Source organism: Morone saxatilis, unplaced genomic scaffold (genome assembly GCF_004916995.1).
Source record: "Morone saxatilis isolate NCDOM2014 unplaced genomic scaffold, NCSU_SB_2.0 Contig16, whole genome shotgun sequence".
NCBI lineage: Eukaryota > Metazoa > Chordata > Actinopteri > Moronidae > Morone > Morone saxatilis.
Genome location: NW_023339718.1, coordinates 4,882,111 through 4,897,066, shown reverse-complemented (window position 1 = coordinate 4,897,066; position 14,956 = coordinate 4,882,111). Strand labels below are relative to the sequence as shown.

Sequence of the window (14,956 nt, the reverse complement as noted above, 5' to 3'; positions counted from 1 at the left end):
GCAACGCCGCCGCTCTCCTTGCATGGGTGAACATCACTTCAAAGTTATTGCTCCTGAGAGTTGCAGGGAGAGCGATGTCCCATACTTCACTATCTGACAGGAAGGAAAGGGCCATTAGCAATCTAGATTAGCAAGACCAGAACCCGTCACACAACTCCTATAAACATGTCACACGGCCTCCCATGATAATGCCTCTTTAGCGGTGTTGGACAGTAACTCATTACTAATAAATGTCAGTAATAATATCACAGTTACCTCTCAACAACCTTACTTACTTTTGTTGGCACCTCCGACTGATTTGAAATGCAACAATCCAATCACACCCTTCGGCTTCATTTTTGTAATTGTGGAGCTTGGGAGATAGAAGATGCTCTCATTCAGCGGCTGGATATATTCCCATTATTTTGATTTTAACAAATAAAACTGGATTTTAATCGTCGTAAATCTGAATTTTGGGACAGTTACCAATTTTGTGTGTAAATTTAACTCTAAAGATTGTTGAAACTGATAACATCGAACATTTTAAGTAAAACAAACTCAGTTTTATCAATTAGCTTTAGTAATTTTAAGTGAAACTGACTTCATTTTGTGCTGTGAAAACAAAAGTAAAAAGTACTTAATAAGGAATGTTTCTGTAATATTACTTTTGAAAAGAGTAATGTGTAATATATTGGTTTTCTCTGTAGCTCCTGCAGCTAGAGGTATTTCCCCAAAGCTACTCTAATTGTTTGAACTACATAAATCACCACTTCCATGCCAGTTTGTTCGATGTTTGAGGTTGAATTAGTCCTTTTTCTCACTATCAGCAGCATTCAAAAGGCACAGAGAGTAATCTGTATTCACTATGTTAACACAATCATAGTTAAGAGATGGAGAAGATGCCTTTCCAGACTGATCAAGGTCATCAACAAATGGGAGCTGTTCTTTCAATAAGTCTTTATTTTTGTTCAGTCAACAACAGCTTGTTCATAAAAAAATCATTATATATATCTCTTGAGGCAATGTTTGTATAAAATTTCTTTGATGCTTGTTAGGAAATGTGTATCGTACAAAAAAAGAAATCAATCCCTTGTAAAACAATTTAAAATCTAGAAATAAAACTAAAATACTGACCCTCAATTATCAATATCAATCAACTCTGATCCATTTAAAAACAACTTACATGTATAGATTCTGGATTCTTAAGGCACAGAAACTGTGTTGCTTCTTTTGAAAAAAAATTAACAGCTAAAGCAGTAAATTGAAATTTATTAGAATTTATGCTGCGTAAAAATAAACCGTCACTATACGCACACGAATCAAAATTCAATGAATAACAATAATTTAAATCTCCATTATGAACCGATATAAAAGAAAAACTACCAACACCTGAAATAGAAAACTAAAGTGAACTTCAAAAGGTATTTATGCTTGTACCGTACAGCGTTTAGGGTTCTTTAAAGGACCAGTTTGAATTTCTGGGAGGTGCGCTTATTTACTTTCTCGCTGACAGTTATATGAGAAGATTGATACCACTCTCCCCTCTGTCCATAGGTAGCTGGAGATTAGCTTAGCTTAGCATAAAGACTGTAAACAGGGGGAAACCGCTAGCCTGGCTCTGTGTGAAGGTAACAGCAGCACTCCTGGCAGTTGGCAGAGAATACATTCAACCTATATTTATGTCCATCTCTGGGTTTTCTTACATCATGGAGAACAAGATTTGTAGGTCAGGGCATATCTGCAGCACTACAATAATTCATTATAATGCTGTTTCACACAATTTACCTGCGATTTGAATATCGCACTGGGTCATATTGCAATTTTGATAATATTTGATGAACTGTGCAGCCCTACAGGCTTGCCAGGATGTATCCAGGCGTAGATCCATCAAGCTCCAGCCGCCCTTTATCATATGTTCTGATTATTACAACTATGGTCATCTATTTTTGAGACATTTTCTTATATTTGTGACAAGGAAATCAGCCCTGACTCTGTAATAGCAGTCTTTGGTGCGGTCCCTAAAGAAGTATTTGGTTTGGTATTTCGGTTCGGCTGGAGGTGTGATGGCACATTTAAAGCTTAAGAAGCTAAAGTACTCAACCAGGGGATCCACTCGATGACTATGACTTTCCTGCTAGGGATACTGAAACATCGGACTGCGATTTAACCAGTAAATGACTGATTATCTCTGTAATATATTTAAGAACTTGTATTTTTTGTCGCTGTGTTTTACAAGGTTTTCGCTGCTCATTCATCTTTTCACGTCAACACACTGATGGCAGTGAGCTACACCGACCATCAGGTGCAATCTGCGGTCACTATACATGGGTTACGGTTTAATATAAGTAAGCAAAGCGATGTGTTTTAGTTGAAGGAAAACTGTCATTCATGGGCTAAGCTAACCGACCTCTTACTCCAGCTACATATTTTCCATTACAGACATGAGAGCGGTATAAATCTTCACATCTGAGTCTCTGCAAGACAGTGTATTTTCCCCAAAATGTCAAACTTACTTCCACTGAACATCAACGTGATGCAGTCTGGAAGAACCAGTTACAGTATTCAGTTCATACATCAAAACATCACAACAAATGCATAATCTGCTGCACATTCATTAATGCCATCCAGTGTGGTTTTTACGAAAACGGGTTTGATCATAACATTACTGAACACCATCATCGGACACAAAATATTCAGATACATTCTGTACATTGTATTCCCTGCTCTTGATCAAGTTCTAATGCAGCTTTTTCCCATATGGAATGCAGCTAAAGGGGGAAAATCATCCAGTGTCACTCCAACACATAAAAGTGAAATATTACATTGCAGCATTGGTCATTCCTTTTCCCTGCGAGTGATAAAGTCTGTACAACATACCGAAAAAAAGAAGCATCTAATCACTGTTTCATTACCTCTTAAAAAGCACACTGAATCCAGGGTTGTAGTGACCTCATGTACCCAAAAATCATATATCCATTTCTGCACAGTAGTACCCTCTTCCGACAATAACCCCCTAACATATTCTTCTCCAGGCTTAAATACAAAGCAACAGCTAAAGCTTGAGAACAAAGGACTGCTCGGAATTATTAGTGACTGGCATCAGAAAGATATTTGAACATTTGGCACATGTCCCACGAAGATCCGCATCCACGGCGCCACAAATGAAACTGTGCAGGCAAAGCAAAAAAGTGGGGGAAACTTAAGGGCCTTATTGAGGTGTGTGCTCTATGACGGGAACATTGACTTCCGTGTTTTCGGAGGTGGGGGCGGAGGCTTGCTCTCAATTTTCATTGGCAGCGGCGGAGTGAACTGTGGGGAGAGAAGAGAGAAGAGAGTTCACGTTAGGACTTTAAAATAAAAATAAAAAACAGAATATTTTAACGTTTACATGTCATTAAATATGCATTAGCGAGGGTGTGCTATTTTCTCCGAGCAGATGTACCTCTGAAGGGAACCCGGGGTTGTCAATCTCGTGCGGGTGTTTCTTCGGAGGCATGGGTGGGGGGGTCCCTGGGGTATCAATGGTATTGACATCATTGTCACTGAGAAGCGATGAATAACCTAGCACAGGAGAGAGGAAATAAAAGCGTTTCAGAACACATGCATCCGTTAGTGTGTGTGTGTGACCTGATTAGGGCTACAGACCAGAATGTGCTTACAAAAGGTTAGTAGGCAGGATATTCCCCCTCACCGTGTGTGTGTGTGTGTGTGTGTGTTACCTGTGTGTGTGTGTGTGTGTGTGTTACCTGTGTGTGTGTGTAAGGCATATTTTTAAGAGACAGTAAAATGATGACATGCACTGTGGTGTTTGTCAGAGCAGAGGTTTTGCTACATACTGGAGCTGCGTGGTGTGCGTGGTGTGTGTGGAGAGGCAGGTAGCGGGCTGAGAGGGTTAGACAGGCTGAGCTGGGATGAAACACCCTGGAACAGGGAGAGGGTGAGCCGTCGGTCCCCGAATTGTAAACTCTTGGGCCTCTGCTGCTTCTCTGGAGGAGTCTGGAATAAAAACAAAGACAGAGGCATCCATGTAAAACAGTCAAGCACAATATGGCCTCTCCCAGTTCACAGCTGAGTAACAGAAACTTAATATTAGGATGACATGGTTTTGTAAACAGCTTATATAATCACCTGAAGAAAGTGTGAAAATAGCAGAACGTGTATAAAAATAGCACCTGAACATAAGGCCTCACCTCGTCTGCGTCCGACTGCCTCTCCAGCAGCACCTGGGATTTGCTCACACTCCACTCCTTCCTGTTCTTTCTAGCAATCCTGTTGTCCTCCTCCGAGCGGGATAAAACCGAGGTCCTGCGATCGCTGGGGCGGGACAACAAGGAACTGCTTGTGAATAACCGGGGGCAGAGAAAGAGACGCAGACAGATGTACAGTCATAAAGACACACAGTGCTTTTGATCTGAGCAAAAAGTCAGTGTTTAAGGAAAGCATCGTGACGGCAAGACAAAACTTAGACAGAGGGAAAAGGTAGACAAAGGAAGCAGGGAGAGGATGCAGACTGACTCTTGGGAGGAAATGCAGGAGGGTCCATCTGAGGATGCGGAGCCGCTGGAGAGGCCGGAGGAGGCGTTGGAGAGGGTGGAGACAGTGGACATGCGACGCAGGGTGGAGGACAGGATGTAGGGCATCACCATCGAGCCCACACGAGTCTTCTTCCTCTCGGTGAGAGAGCAGGGCTGGGACACACAAATGGGATTAAGCATCACCGGGGGAATCTTGGCAGGGGAGGAGCACAATGACAGGCAAAACTCGGGGGGTTGCAACGGACCGGCTAAAGGAAGATTTATGGTCCTGCGCTAATATAATGTACACTGCTTTGAATGAAAGGCGTTTGATAGGAAGGCAAGAGGGCCAATAGCTTAAGTTGGCACCCTCTTACATTAAATTGAGTTTGAGGCTGGCAACGCACCAAGGTTATGACGCCATAATGCTTCTCCACTTTCTCCCGAAGGTCCTGGAAGCAAGTAACCAGACGGTTGTGCAAGGGCTTCAGCTGCTCCGTCGTCTTCTCCCCGTGGAGGCGGATCCCATCTGCCAGGAGAGGGATCTAGAGGGGACGAACACGCACTTTAGTGTTACAAAACATGCTCTGCTCGGAGGCCAGTGTCGGCGACAATGACGGCGGAGGGATCTACCTGCAGGGCGATGAGGTGTTTGAGGACCTCAATGCACTCGTGGTCCTCTGGGTGCTCTTGGATGTAGGTGTCGGTAAAGAAAGCCTACAGAGGATGAAAAAGAGGATGAAAATTGGGCAGCTTGCTTAAAATATAGCTGCAAGCAACAATGAACAGGTTTCCACAGCATGACAAAGAGGCCACGCGGCCCCCTTATGAATAAAACTTTGTAACTCAAAACAGGCTCGAGGCCAGCCGGAACTCATGTTAATGAAAAAGGGACTCACAAATTCATATTAATGTTTGCAGTTGTATGATTTATCTCTTATTAGTGTAGTTTGGCAATGTTTGATAGCAGTATATTCTTTTCCAAATCAATTACTTTAGAGCCAACTGTGCACACACGCAGAATCTGATTTAGCAAACAGCTAAAATCTTACAAATACAGTGCAGCCTGTAAGGAGTGGGACACACTTTTGGGGGGGCTCTGTACTCCTGCATAGTGGATTTGAAGACTGGTACTCTAGTCCTAAGTGCTGTCCAAATATGATGTATTACCAGCGGCACTGGCTCTGTAGATGTCAGCCTGTGGGTCGACCACTTTGGTCCAGACTGAAATATCTCAACAACGACTGGACAGACTGAGAGAAAATGTTCAGATGTTCATGGTCCCCAGAGGATGAATCCATTAAGGGGAAAAATGGCTTCTTCTACAGGAATAAAACATGTGTTCCTCAGCATTGTAGAAAGATACTTATTGAGGCACTATCAGTCTTGGATTACAGTGATACTCTGAAGCCATTGGCTGCTGTCTCTGACTCTGCACTAAGATTTATTGCTGGTGATAATACTGAGGATTGGATGACCCTCTCTCCCTGTAAGCCATGACAGACACTGTGTTTTATTATTGATTTATAAGGCCCTTACTATTTTTTTAACCCCTTACATAACAGTGCTGTCTTTAAATGTGAACCCTTATTGAACACGATCAACAGATTGGTTTACGTTGCAGCTGCCAGCTGTTTATATTCGGCTATATTGTAAATGAGGTTTCTACCTGAATGTTTTTCTGAGTTAAAGCTCCAGTGTGGAACATTTAGAAGGATCTGTTGTCAGAAATGGAATATAATATTCATACTTGTGTTTTCATTAGTTGTATAATCACCTGAATATAAGAATCATTGTGTTTTAGTTAGGAGTCCACCATATATTTACATTAGCCCAGAACGGACAAACCCCACACTGGCTCTAGATAGGGACTTCAGCCTTTTTCACGAGTTTTTGACCACCGTAGTTTGTCCTACACGCTCTCATTCCCAGGTTGTCAAATACTGACGACATAGCTAGTTGAAATCTGCAACTTCACCCCCAGATGCCACTAAATCCCACACACTGGTCCTTTAAGGTTGAATGAGTCCTCTGACTTTTCTTTTAGCTCCACCAGCATCCATCAGCCTTTGCTCTGCTTTTTGTTTAGTACAAATTAGCTACGGTTAGCACGCTAATGCACTATCCAAGATGGTTGACAATGTAAACTGTATAGCTGACAAACATCTGCGTGCATATTAACCTTATTATTGTGCACATATTTGCATCCTGATGTTAGCATTTAGCTCAGCCTCACAGCTGCATTGTGGTTAGTGCTAATTAGCAAATGTGTGCATGCTAACACACTATGATGTCACTGTGAACAAATAAACCCCAGTCACTACTGCGAAGACTGGCTCCAAATAACATTGCCAGCACAACATTTTTGTACAGTGGGAGACGGGTTGTCCATCTTCATACACGGCCTATGTTGTGAACATATTGATTGCTGTAGATTCTTAGTCTTATTAGGATTTATTGATGAAATTCTCTATGATGGTTGGGATTATTTAATATCTCTGTATGTTTCCTGTGAAGTGGTATTTTGTATTTGTTTGTTCCAAGGTTATTTTAAGATCTCAAACCCCTCAAGAGGACCCGTTTAAATGCTGTTTGTTTATTCGTGTCTGAACTAAAAAGTCAAACCTTCTCATAGTTGGAGAAGCCGCCCATGACAGCAGGGTCAACAATGCCGCTGAGCATCATGGACAGTGGGTTGATGGACAGCGAGCGATCACAGGCCTGCTGCTGCACGAGGTTACTCAGCTTTTCATTGGCCATCTCCATTGTCTCCACAGCGTTCTCCAAAGGACTGATCTCCTCCTGCACATCAGGAGAATAAAACAGTGAATGTGACGAATTTTTAAAGAGAAAGAAGAAACAGCACAGTTCTAGCATCAAGGTTGTTTCTTACCACAGAGACCGATTTTACTTCAAACCATTTCAGAATCCCTGGGAAGCGATAGGCGGTAATGTAAGTTGTTCTCTCGATCCACATGGTCTGTCGGGCAGAATAAATATCAATAAAATATTAAAGGGTGACATTTTAATGTTGTTATTAATCTTCAGAGTGAGGTATGCGCAAAGGCAGGGTTGTTTATGCATTTTTGAGGAATTTATGGGTGTGTGCTCACACGTATGAGCTTAGTGCTTTAGAGTAAATTTAAAAAGTGCTCACTGCAAATTCATTGTCTGGGTCCTTTTCACCTTTCCTGAAGGGCCTGGAATACTGGAACTGGTCCACTTCATTGGTTCTGTAATAGCTGCAAGAGAACAGGGAAGGACAGCGGTGAGTTAGTGGTCTGACCAGAGAACTATAAATCCCAGGGTATTCACGAGAAAATAAATCAGCCTTTAAGTGTTCTGTTACGCACTTTAATATCTGCTCTGGAACCCCCTTGTCTTTAAACTGGGGCGGCACGGTGAGAACAGGCTTGACAGTAAAGCACTGGATGTCTGTGAGGTTCAGCTAAGGATAAGACCAGAAATAGAGCGGAGGAGCAGACAATGCAAACTTGTATTGAATGTGATTTTCTTTTAAATCTATAATTATCAAGACTGAGAGCCCAGAGCCATGCTAGCAGCTCTGTGAGGCTGCACTTAGACTTTGCTCGGAGCTAAACACTAACATGCTCACAATGTCAGTGCCAATACACTGTTCAGCACGTATATTTACCATGTTCACCATTTTGCAGCTGATTTAGCATGCTGACATTTGCTAATTAGCAATAAAGACAAAATACAGCTGAGGATGACGGAGTGTCATTAGTAAACCAATCAGTATCAGAGAAATTTTAAGATCCCCTACAGACATGTATTGTGAAATTTCCACATTGAAATCCTTAAAGTAATCTGCTCTTCATTAATCTATGAATATGCAAGTTTGGTTAATTTCTAAAGTTTTCCTGCTGGACACAAGATGTCTCCTACTTTTTCCTACAACCTGCGGCCCTTTGCTGAGTGTCATCATCTCTCTCTCGCTCTCTCTCCACTTTCTAGTCTATCTTAAAGCTGTCACTAACCAAATAAAGGCATGAAAAGTCCCCCACCCCCCAAAAGAAAGAAGGATAGACTTCTTAAGAGCACAGGGAAACTTCCCACATTCAGCAGATGGACATGTGAAAACCATCCTTCTATATGTCAAAACTCTGCCACATACCATCATTCTGCCACAGTGAAGATCAAACATCACACTGTAGGAACTAGAAGAAAAACAGATTTTTGGCTGGAGGGTAACTTTAAATATTGACGTGATGATGTCTGAGGGGGATAATTCATCCAATAGCTGTTGAGATATTTCACCCACTAATTAAACCTCATTAACATCCCAGAGCCATGCTGCTCATACAGCAAAAAAAAAATAAAAATAAAAAATAAAAAATTATATAAGGATACGCTGTCCAGATGAGTTGCTGATGTTGTCTCCAGGGGGCGCTGTGCTGGTCATCCGCGTTGCATTGGGGAACTGAGAGAGCAGTTTTAAGCTGAAGTCTTCCAGCCACTCGTACTCCTTCCCTCGGTATATGAACATCTTGTTCTGTAGCAAAACATTTCAGCGAGCAACCCAAACAAATTAATAAAAAGCTAGAAATATGATCAAACTCATTCTCCATAATATATGAAAGGTGTGCAACGCTGTGACAGGACTGTTCACTCTGACATTCTCTTGTGTCATCAAAAAGCCAATAACCTTTATCGGCATTATTGCACATAGCCCCGGGAAATGTCTCCAAAAAGCCGTCTCATTGCATAAGCACGATGGTTTCTCCACGTCTGTATTTAATGAAACAGGTAATCATTTCCTCACCCGGAGGAAAGAAGGGAATCCAAGGCCATAATATCCGACAGCGAAGTACTCTGGCTGTGGCCGCATCGCATGCATGATATTTTCATAGAAGTTGGCTTGTTTTTTCTGTGACAGAGGACAAAGAAGATGGTAAGACTGCAGCATTTAGTATGTTGTATAATTAGTGGGTACAAAATGAAATCATTCCAAATAAATTGCAATAACATCTGCAAAAAAGGAATGCGTGTTGCTCTTGTTTTCTTTTATGTAATTATGAGAAGATTACTGGAGCACAATCATACTAAGCCACAGTTGCTGAGAGACTATAAATAGATTCAGTTTGCTGTTAAACTCTACAGCATGACAAAACACTCTCTGGTAAACAGGTTAACACACAATTACCTCTTACCAATCTTCTCAAGTTGTTTTTAAAACTAATCTCACGCAGCGTCGTACGAGCTGGAATACTGTTGTCCACATGAATCTCAAACGTCTTAATGAGGCAGTAACACTACACCGTCTACATTCAAGTTGTTTTCATATCGCTTTATAAATCTTTAGTTTGAATTACTTGCACTCATACCAGCAGCTCGCTCAGCTCCATGAAGTCAAACATGTGGCTCTCGTGCATCTTGGCCAGCTGCTTGCCCAGCTCGATAGCCTTCTCCCACATCTGAGGAGACACGTGCATCGCTCAGTTAAAAGGGAACATAAAACAAGAACATTAAAAAAAAAGAAAACAGAGGCATGAGCTAGACTCGCCATCTGGCTCCCCGAGGCGAAACCCCCCACCTCAGAACAGTGGATGTGTACAGTAGCAGCCAGTGACACAACAAAGAACCCTGCGGCTGCTGGGCGAGCTGAAGTAACTTCCCCCACAGGTTTCACAACACTAACTTTTGACACCGGCTCATGTGCACAGCGGTTAATACTCACCTTGCCCTTGTCCAAATAGCATATGATCTCCTGGAAGAGCCTCTCTTTAAGCTCCTGCTGGGTCCAGACGTGCTCCCCGTCTCTGGGTATCAGATGAGGTGCGCAGGTTTTGTCAGACCACTGGGTGAAGCAAATTAACATTCAGAAGCATGTTGATATCAGCAAAGATTAAACAGCATAATAAACATCAAATTCTCATCTTGTTTAGACTGAAAAGAAAAAAAGACTTTGATGTGTCAGAAACCTCAAGTAATTCAGCATGTAGCAGCAGAGTGTAGGCCGCCTCTGTGTAGTTCTCACAATCCAGGTGCAAATCTCGCAGCTTGTACAAGTACCTGGTTACAAGAGTACATCAGTTATATACCGTTAGGCATTTGGTCCAAAAAACCAGACGCTCCGTGTGTCTGTCTGACTCACCGGATGTAAATATCCTCCCTCTTCTTTTCTTTGTAGAAATTCTGCAAGAGAAAAACCCTAAATGCACACTCTTGAAAACATTTTCTCTCATGCAATTTGCAGAACAGTACACATGATTGCTTTCTGTACATTCGCACACAGCGTAACCCCCCTTTGGCAAATATACAGTAGGCGTACCAGCACGTTGACGGTGCAGCTCATGCGGTGCTCGGGGCTCTCGTCGTGTGTGATGGTGCGGTACGCCAGGAGATTCTCCAGCAGGCTGCTCAGCAGCAGAGCCAGCTCCTCTCCTGACTGTGACAGGTATCTGTGGCGTCTGCAGTGCTCCAGTAACCTGCACACACAAACAGATTCACAGAGTACTCTTACACACCGCTTTAAAACCTGTGTTTGCAATTGTTTGGGATTGTATATTCTGTCTCCGAGGGGTTTCTATTGATTAGAGGTTGCTCACAATTCTAACAGACCTTCTTGTCCTTCTGTCTCCTGGAGGATTTTTAAAAAACACAATCATAAAGGCCTTTGTTGAAGCTGGCAGTAATCCTATGTGAATTCTCTATCACACAGAATTGAAGGATTTTTGATTGGAGCGTTGTACTACTTAAACAACTTTCAGAATAAAAGAAATATTCTCTGTTTGATCCTCCTCTGCCTTACGTTTTCTCCAGCAGGACTTTGTACTGCTGATCCCCTCGGCCTCCTTCTACCTCTTGATCCAACTTTGTTATCAGTTCATTCTCAAACTGCAAAGATAAGAAGAAAAAAAAACATGCCATTATGCACATCATAAATGTCATATTTAGCCAGGAGCAGCTCCAGCCGAATTCCACCCGAAAGACACCAAAGAGCTAAACTTCTGAGGTAGCTACCGTTTCAAACGTGCGTCCAGGGTTGAAGTTGTGCTCACACTGCATCATATCAAAGAAGATAGGGATGGTAGCTTTCCTGAGTTCGGGCTCGGGCACCAGAGTGACCTCCAGAATGGGCCCGACCATGGCTGGGATGAACTTCATTTTGTGGGGGCCTGAGGGACAACAAAACATTATCACACAGAAATATCATAGTATGATTTGAGAAGGCAATAAGCTGCACTTTCATTCCTCGACAAACAGAGGACAAATCTAATAATGTGGTAAACAAAACAACAACACACTGTGAAACTGGACAATATAAAATATTGTCTTGTTATTCCCCTTGCATTACTGGCAGGCACTGAATAAACAATTCCACAAACTCTATGATAATAGAAGCAAAATACTTACCGAGATTGTACCACATATCTCTGATCTTAAATCCAATATTCTTCCTCATGTCCCCGTATCTGTAGTCAATTTAAATCAAAGAGCAGTTAAATTAAGTTCTCTCTATTTTAATAATCTTTTTGATTAATTGTAAATGATCTCACTTGTTCAGTATCTTGTTTCGTTTCTCTTGAGAGAAGGACTCCAGCTGCAGTGTCGTGTGGGTGAGGAACGCCACAGTCAAATGAAAGTAGTTATTCCACAGCTGCAAGGGCGAAGCAGAGGTTTTCAAATATTAATACCATAATTACCTTCTCATAACACCAGCTTTTGACTTTGTGTTTAATAAAAAATGTGACCTCCAGACACACCTGCAGTTCAAAATGTGCCTGGTCCAGGAAGTACATGTTGAGGACGTCCGAGTACTGGTTTATGGCCCTCAGGAAGACCTGCATCTGCACCAGGTTCATGATCATCCAGTCGGCGGGGAAGACGTTTCCCATGAGGTCCTTGAACATGATGAATGTCTCCATGAGGAAGTCCTGAGGGCAGCACGAGAATAAAATCTTTACTGCGAGTGTATGCACACTGCCGCTTTAAGGACAATAACAGTAATATCCAATAGACCCACACTAAGCAAATCCAGCACTGCGACATGTCACACACACACACACACACACACACATATAATGCTCCCGTGGCTTAATGGAGGCCCACTGACATCCTCATCATGTCAGTCCAATCCATCGCATTAAATGTCTATAATCAATATTCTCTTAAGGAGCAGTAAGTGGCCGGGCTGGTTTAATGCCTGTTATTGATGAGATGTTTCAGGACAAGTTGTAGCCAACAGGGGAGGAACCGGGACACTTACAATGATATCCTGTCTGGTCTTGAAGGTGCTGATGTAGTGGGCGTAATGCATGTCATCCATTTGCTTCAGGATGGCCGTCATGCAGGCAAGATAGTGGCCCTGCAGAGGAGTCAACTATTACTCACATGATTTCACTGAGAGGCATTTCTATCAAAAAAAAACTGCACTTACATTGTTTGTTATTGTTATGACTCTTAAAAGACTGGTGTGCTACCATATGAATGTATGGCAACACTTTATGTTATGTGTTTGATGATTTATTAGCATGCATATTAGTAGCATATTAACTCTTTATTAGTCATTTTAAAGCACTTGTTGTGCCTTATTCTGCATTAAATAAGACTTTGATGATCTTAGGTGCTTTGCTCAGTATAGGCCTTACATTTATTCCTTATATAACACTTATTAAATGTCTGTTATTCAAGTGTCCTAATAACTCTAAATGAAGTATTTTTACCCAGAATATTTTCCTCATTCTTCAGTGTTCATAATTAATATACTTTTCTCAGTGTGGGCCAAAGTCTTGGAAACTTATACGAATTATTAAACTTGTTTTCAACTTATATTGAAACCTTATGCAATTTTAAAATGATCAAAGTTTAAAGTTTAAGGTCTTGCTAACAGGGTTCCTGCTCTTTTTAAGAAATCATTTTCAGCCCACAATGCTGTTCTCGCCACAGACGAATTGACTTCAGTTTACAGACTCAAATCAAGTAGAGTTTACTTTATTTTACAAAAAAGTAATCTTCTAGAAAGTTAAAGTGTTTGTTGCAAGTAAAGTTAACATCACTGTGTGTGTATTTATCAACCACAGCAACAAATGTGATCATTTAAAGGCTGTATGCATGTAGATAAGACCGTCTGCTGAACTTCCACTGAGCTTCCCTTAGGTTTATGTGGGAGATCTGAGTGAGGGGCTAATATACAATTAAAAACTTTTAAGACAACAACATTTCCAGGATATTTGGTCATTCTAATGAATTTCCAGGATGCGTGGGAACAGCTCAATGTAGAATGAGGGACATATTCTGAGCTGAAGACTTCATTTAGGGTTATTTTGACACTATTAATACTTACATAGGAACAGAATAGATTATATTCATTAGTATTCTGGTGGTACTAACACCATATAAGGCCCATACTGAGCAAAGCGTATTAAGACCATAATTCATGTACAGCAACTTCCTTACTTACTATCAATAAGTAGTAATTAGGAGGTTAGTAAGGGAAAACTGCAGAATAATGCATAAATAACTGCTTTATAATGACTAACAAAGAGCCAATATGCTACTAATATGCATGTTAATAGGTTACTAGTTAATCGTGAATATGTGCACCTTCATATAAAGTGTTAATGTCAGTATTATTAATAGTAAAATGAATGCTGAGGGTGCAGTCGTCAAGGAGATACTTCCTCTGTGACACTGCAGTGTGTCTTACAATGAGAGGGGAGGATCTGTCCATGCTGATGACAGTGCGATTAACCCTGCGAAGAAGCCGCTCCATTATCAGCTGAACGTGGCCTCTGGTTGGACCCTGCACAGACAGAACAGCCGCAGGTACAATTACCGGCTGAAACGCAGCGACATAGGCAATCTGCAGAAGGTCGGCTCACACAAATTACAACAAAAAAAGGGAAAGAACAACACAATTCTCTCACATTCTTGGAGATTGTTTTGGTTTTATTTGTTCAGGTTTGGAGGTACATGTCTTCCACTATAATGTAATGGAGGTCTGTAATGGAGGGGTCTTCCTAGAAATACTGTTCCAGTTATTATTGTTAATCATCAAAAATGGATCAGGAAGTCAGTCCTGGTCCAGTATCCAACGTATACAGTGTGATCCACCAGAGCACACACACTGAGAATGGACTTCTTGTGTCCAGCAGGAAAACTTGAACTAAATTTGCATATTCACCGATTTTTTTGTAAGGCTTTTAATGTGGAAAATGTTGCTTTTTTTGGCAGACAAAACATACACATTGTTATTCTAAGCAGTCTTTTTGTATATATGTCTTAATACATGCCTGGAGGGGAACTTTAAAGGTGTCACCTCAGACTTTAAGAGACTGTGATTGACATTTGTCACCATTTTCTGATGTCAAAAATGGCTCTCAGTGAGGTTTCTGGATTATCCAGAGATGCTGACATTTTTCAGTGCTGTGAGCGTCACAAACAAAATTCCATTCGCCTCCATTGTGTCGGCGTGGAGACAAATGTCAGAAATAAAA

At 41.5% G+C, this 14,956-nt stretch overlaps 1 protein-coding gene across 1 annotated transcript in view; it reads right to left on the bottom strand.

Annotated features, from left to right (window-relative positions):
• Nucleotides 1-919: 919 nt before the first annotated feature.
• Nucleotides 920-14,956, bottom strand: part of dock5 (dedicator of cytokinesis 5) — a 39,443-nt gene continuing 25,406 nt past the window's right edge. Inside the window, exons 23-47 of the mRNA XM_035658164.1 lie at nucleotides 14,167-14,262; nucleotides 12,727-12,825; nucleotides 12,224-12,394; nucleotides 12,017-12,117; nucleotides 11,874-11,932; nucleotides 11,481-11,635; nucleotides 11,269-11,354; nucleotides 10,789-10,945; nucleotides 10,612-10,652; nucleotides 10,439-10,529; nucleotides 10,195-10,314; nucleotides 9,842-9,931; nucleotides 9,280-9,384; nucleotides 8,868-9,009; nucleotides 7,847-7,928; nucleotides 7,651-7,735; nucleotides 7,387-7,473; nucleotides 7,119-7,295; nucleotides 5,127-5,210; nucleotides 4,901-5,038; nucleotides 4,495-4,667; nucleotides 4,170-4,314; nucleotides 3,816-3,975; nucleotides 3,422-3,540; nucleotides 920-3,288 (exon numbers count right to left, since the gene is read on the bottom strand). Of these exons, the coding sequence (XP_035514057.1) occupies nucleotides 3,205-3,288; nucleotides 3,422-3,540; nucleotides 3,816-3,975; nucleotides 4,170-4,314; nucleotides 4,495-4,667; nucleotides 4,901-5,038; nucleotides 5,127-5,210; nucleotides 7,119-7,295; nucleotides 7,387-7,473; nucleotides 7,651-7,735; nucleotides 7,847-7,928; nucleotides 8,868-9,009; nucleotides 9,280-9,384; nucleotides 9,842-9,931; nucleotides 10,195-10,314; nucleotides 10,439-10,529; nucleotides 10,612-10,652; nucleotides 10,789-10,945; nucleotides 11,269-11,354; nucleotides 11,481-11,635; nucleotides 11,874-11,932; nucleotides 12,017-12,117; nucleotides 12,224-12,394; nucleotides 12,727-12,825; nucleotides 14,167-14,262 (2,847 nt within the window). The 3' untranslated portion in view covers nucleotides 920-3,204. The remainder of the gene's footprint in view (nucleotides 3,289-3,421; nucleotides 3,541-3,815; nucleotides 3,976-4,169; nucleotides 4,315-4,494; nucleotides 4,668-4,900; nucleotides 5,039-5,126; nucleotides 5,211-7,118; nucleotides 7,296-7,386; nucleotides 7,474-7,650; nucleotides 7,736-7,846; nucleotides 7,929-8,867; nucleotides 9,010-9,279; nucleotides 9,385-9,841; nucleotides 9,932-10,194; nucleotides 10,315-10,438; nucleotides 10,530-10,611; nucleotides 10,653-10,788; nucleotides 10,946-11,268; nucleotides 11,355-11,480; nucleotides 11,636-11,873; nucleotides 11,933-12,016; nucleotides 12,118-12,223; nucleotides 12,395-12,726; nucleotides 12,826-14,166; nucleotides 14,263-14,956) is intronic.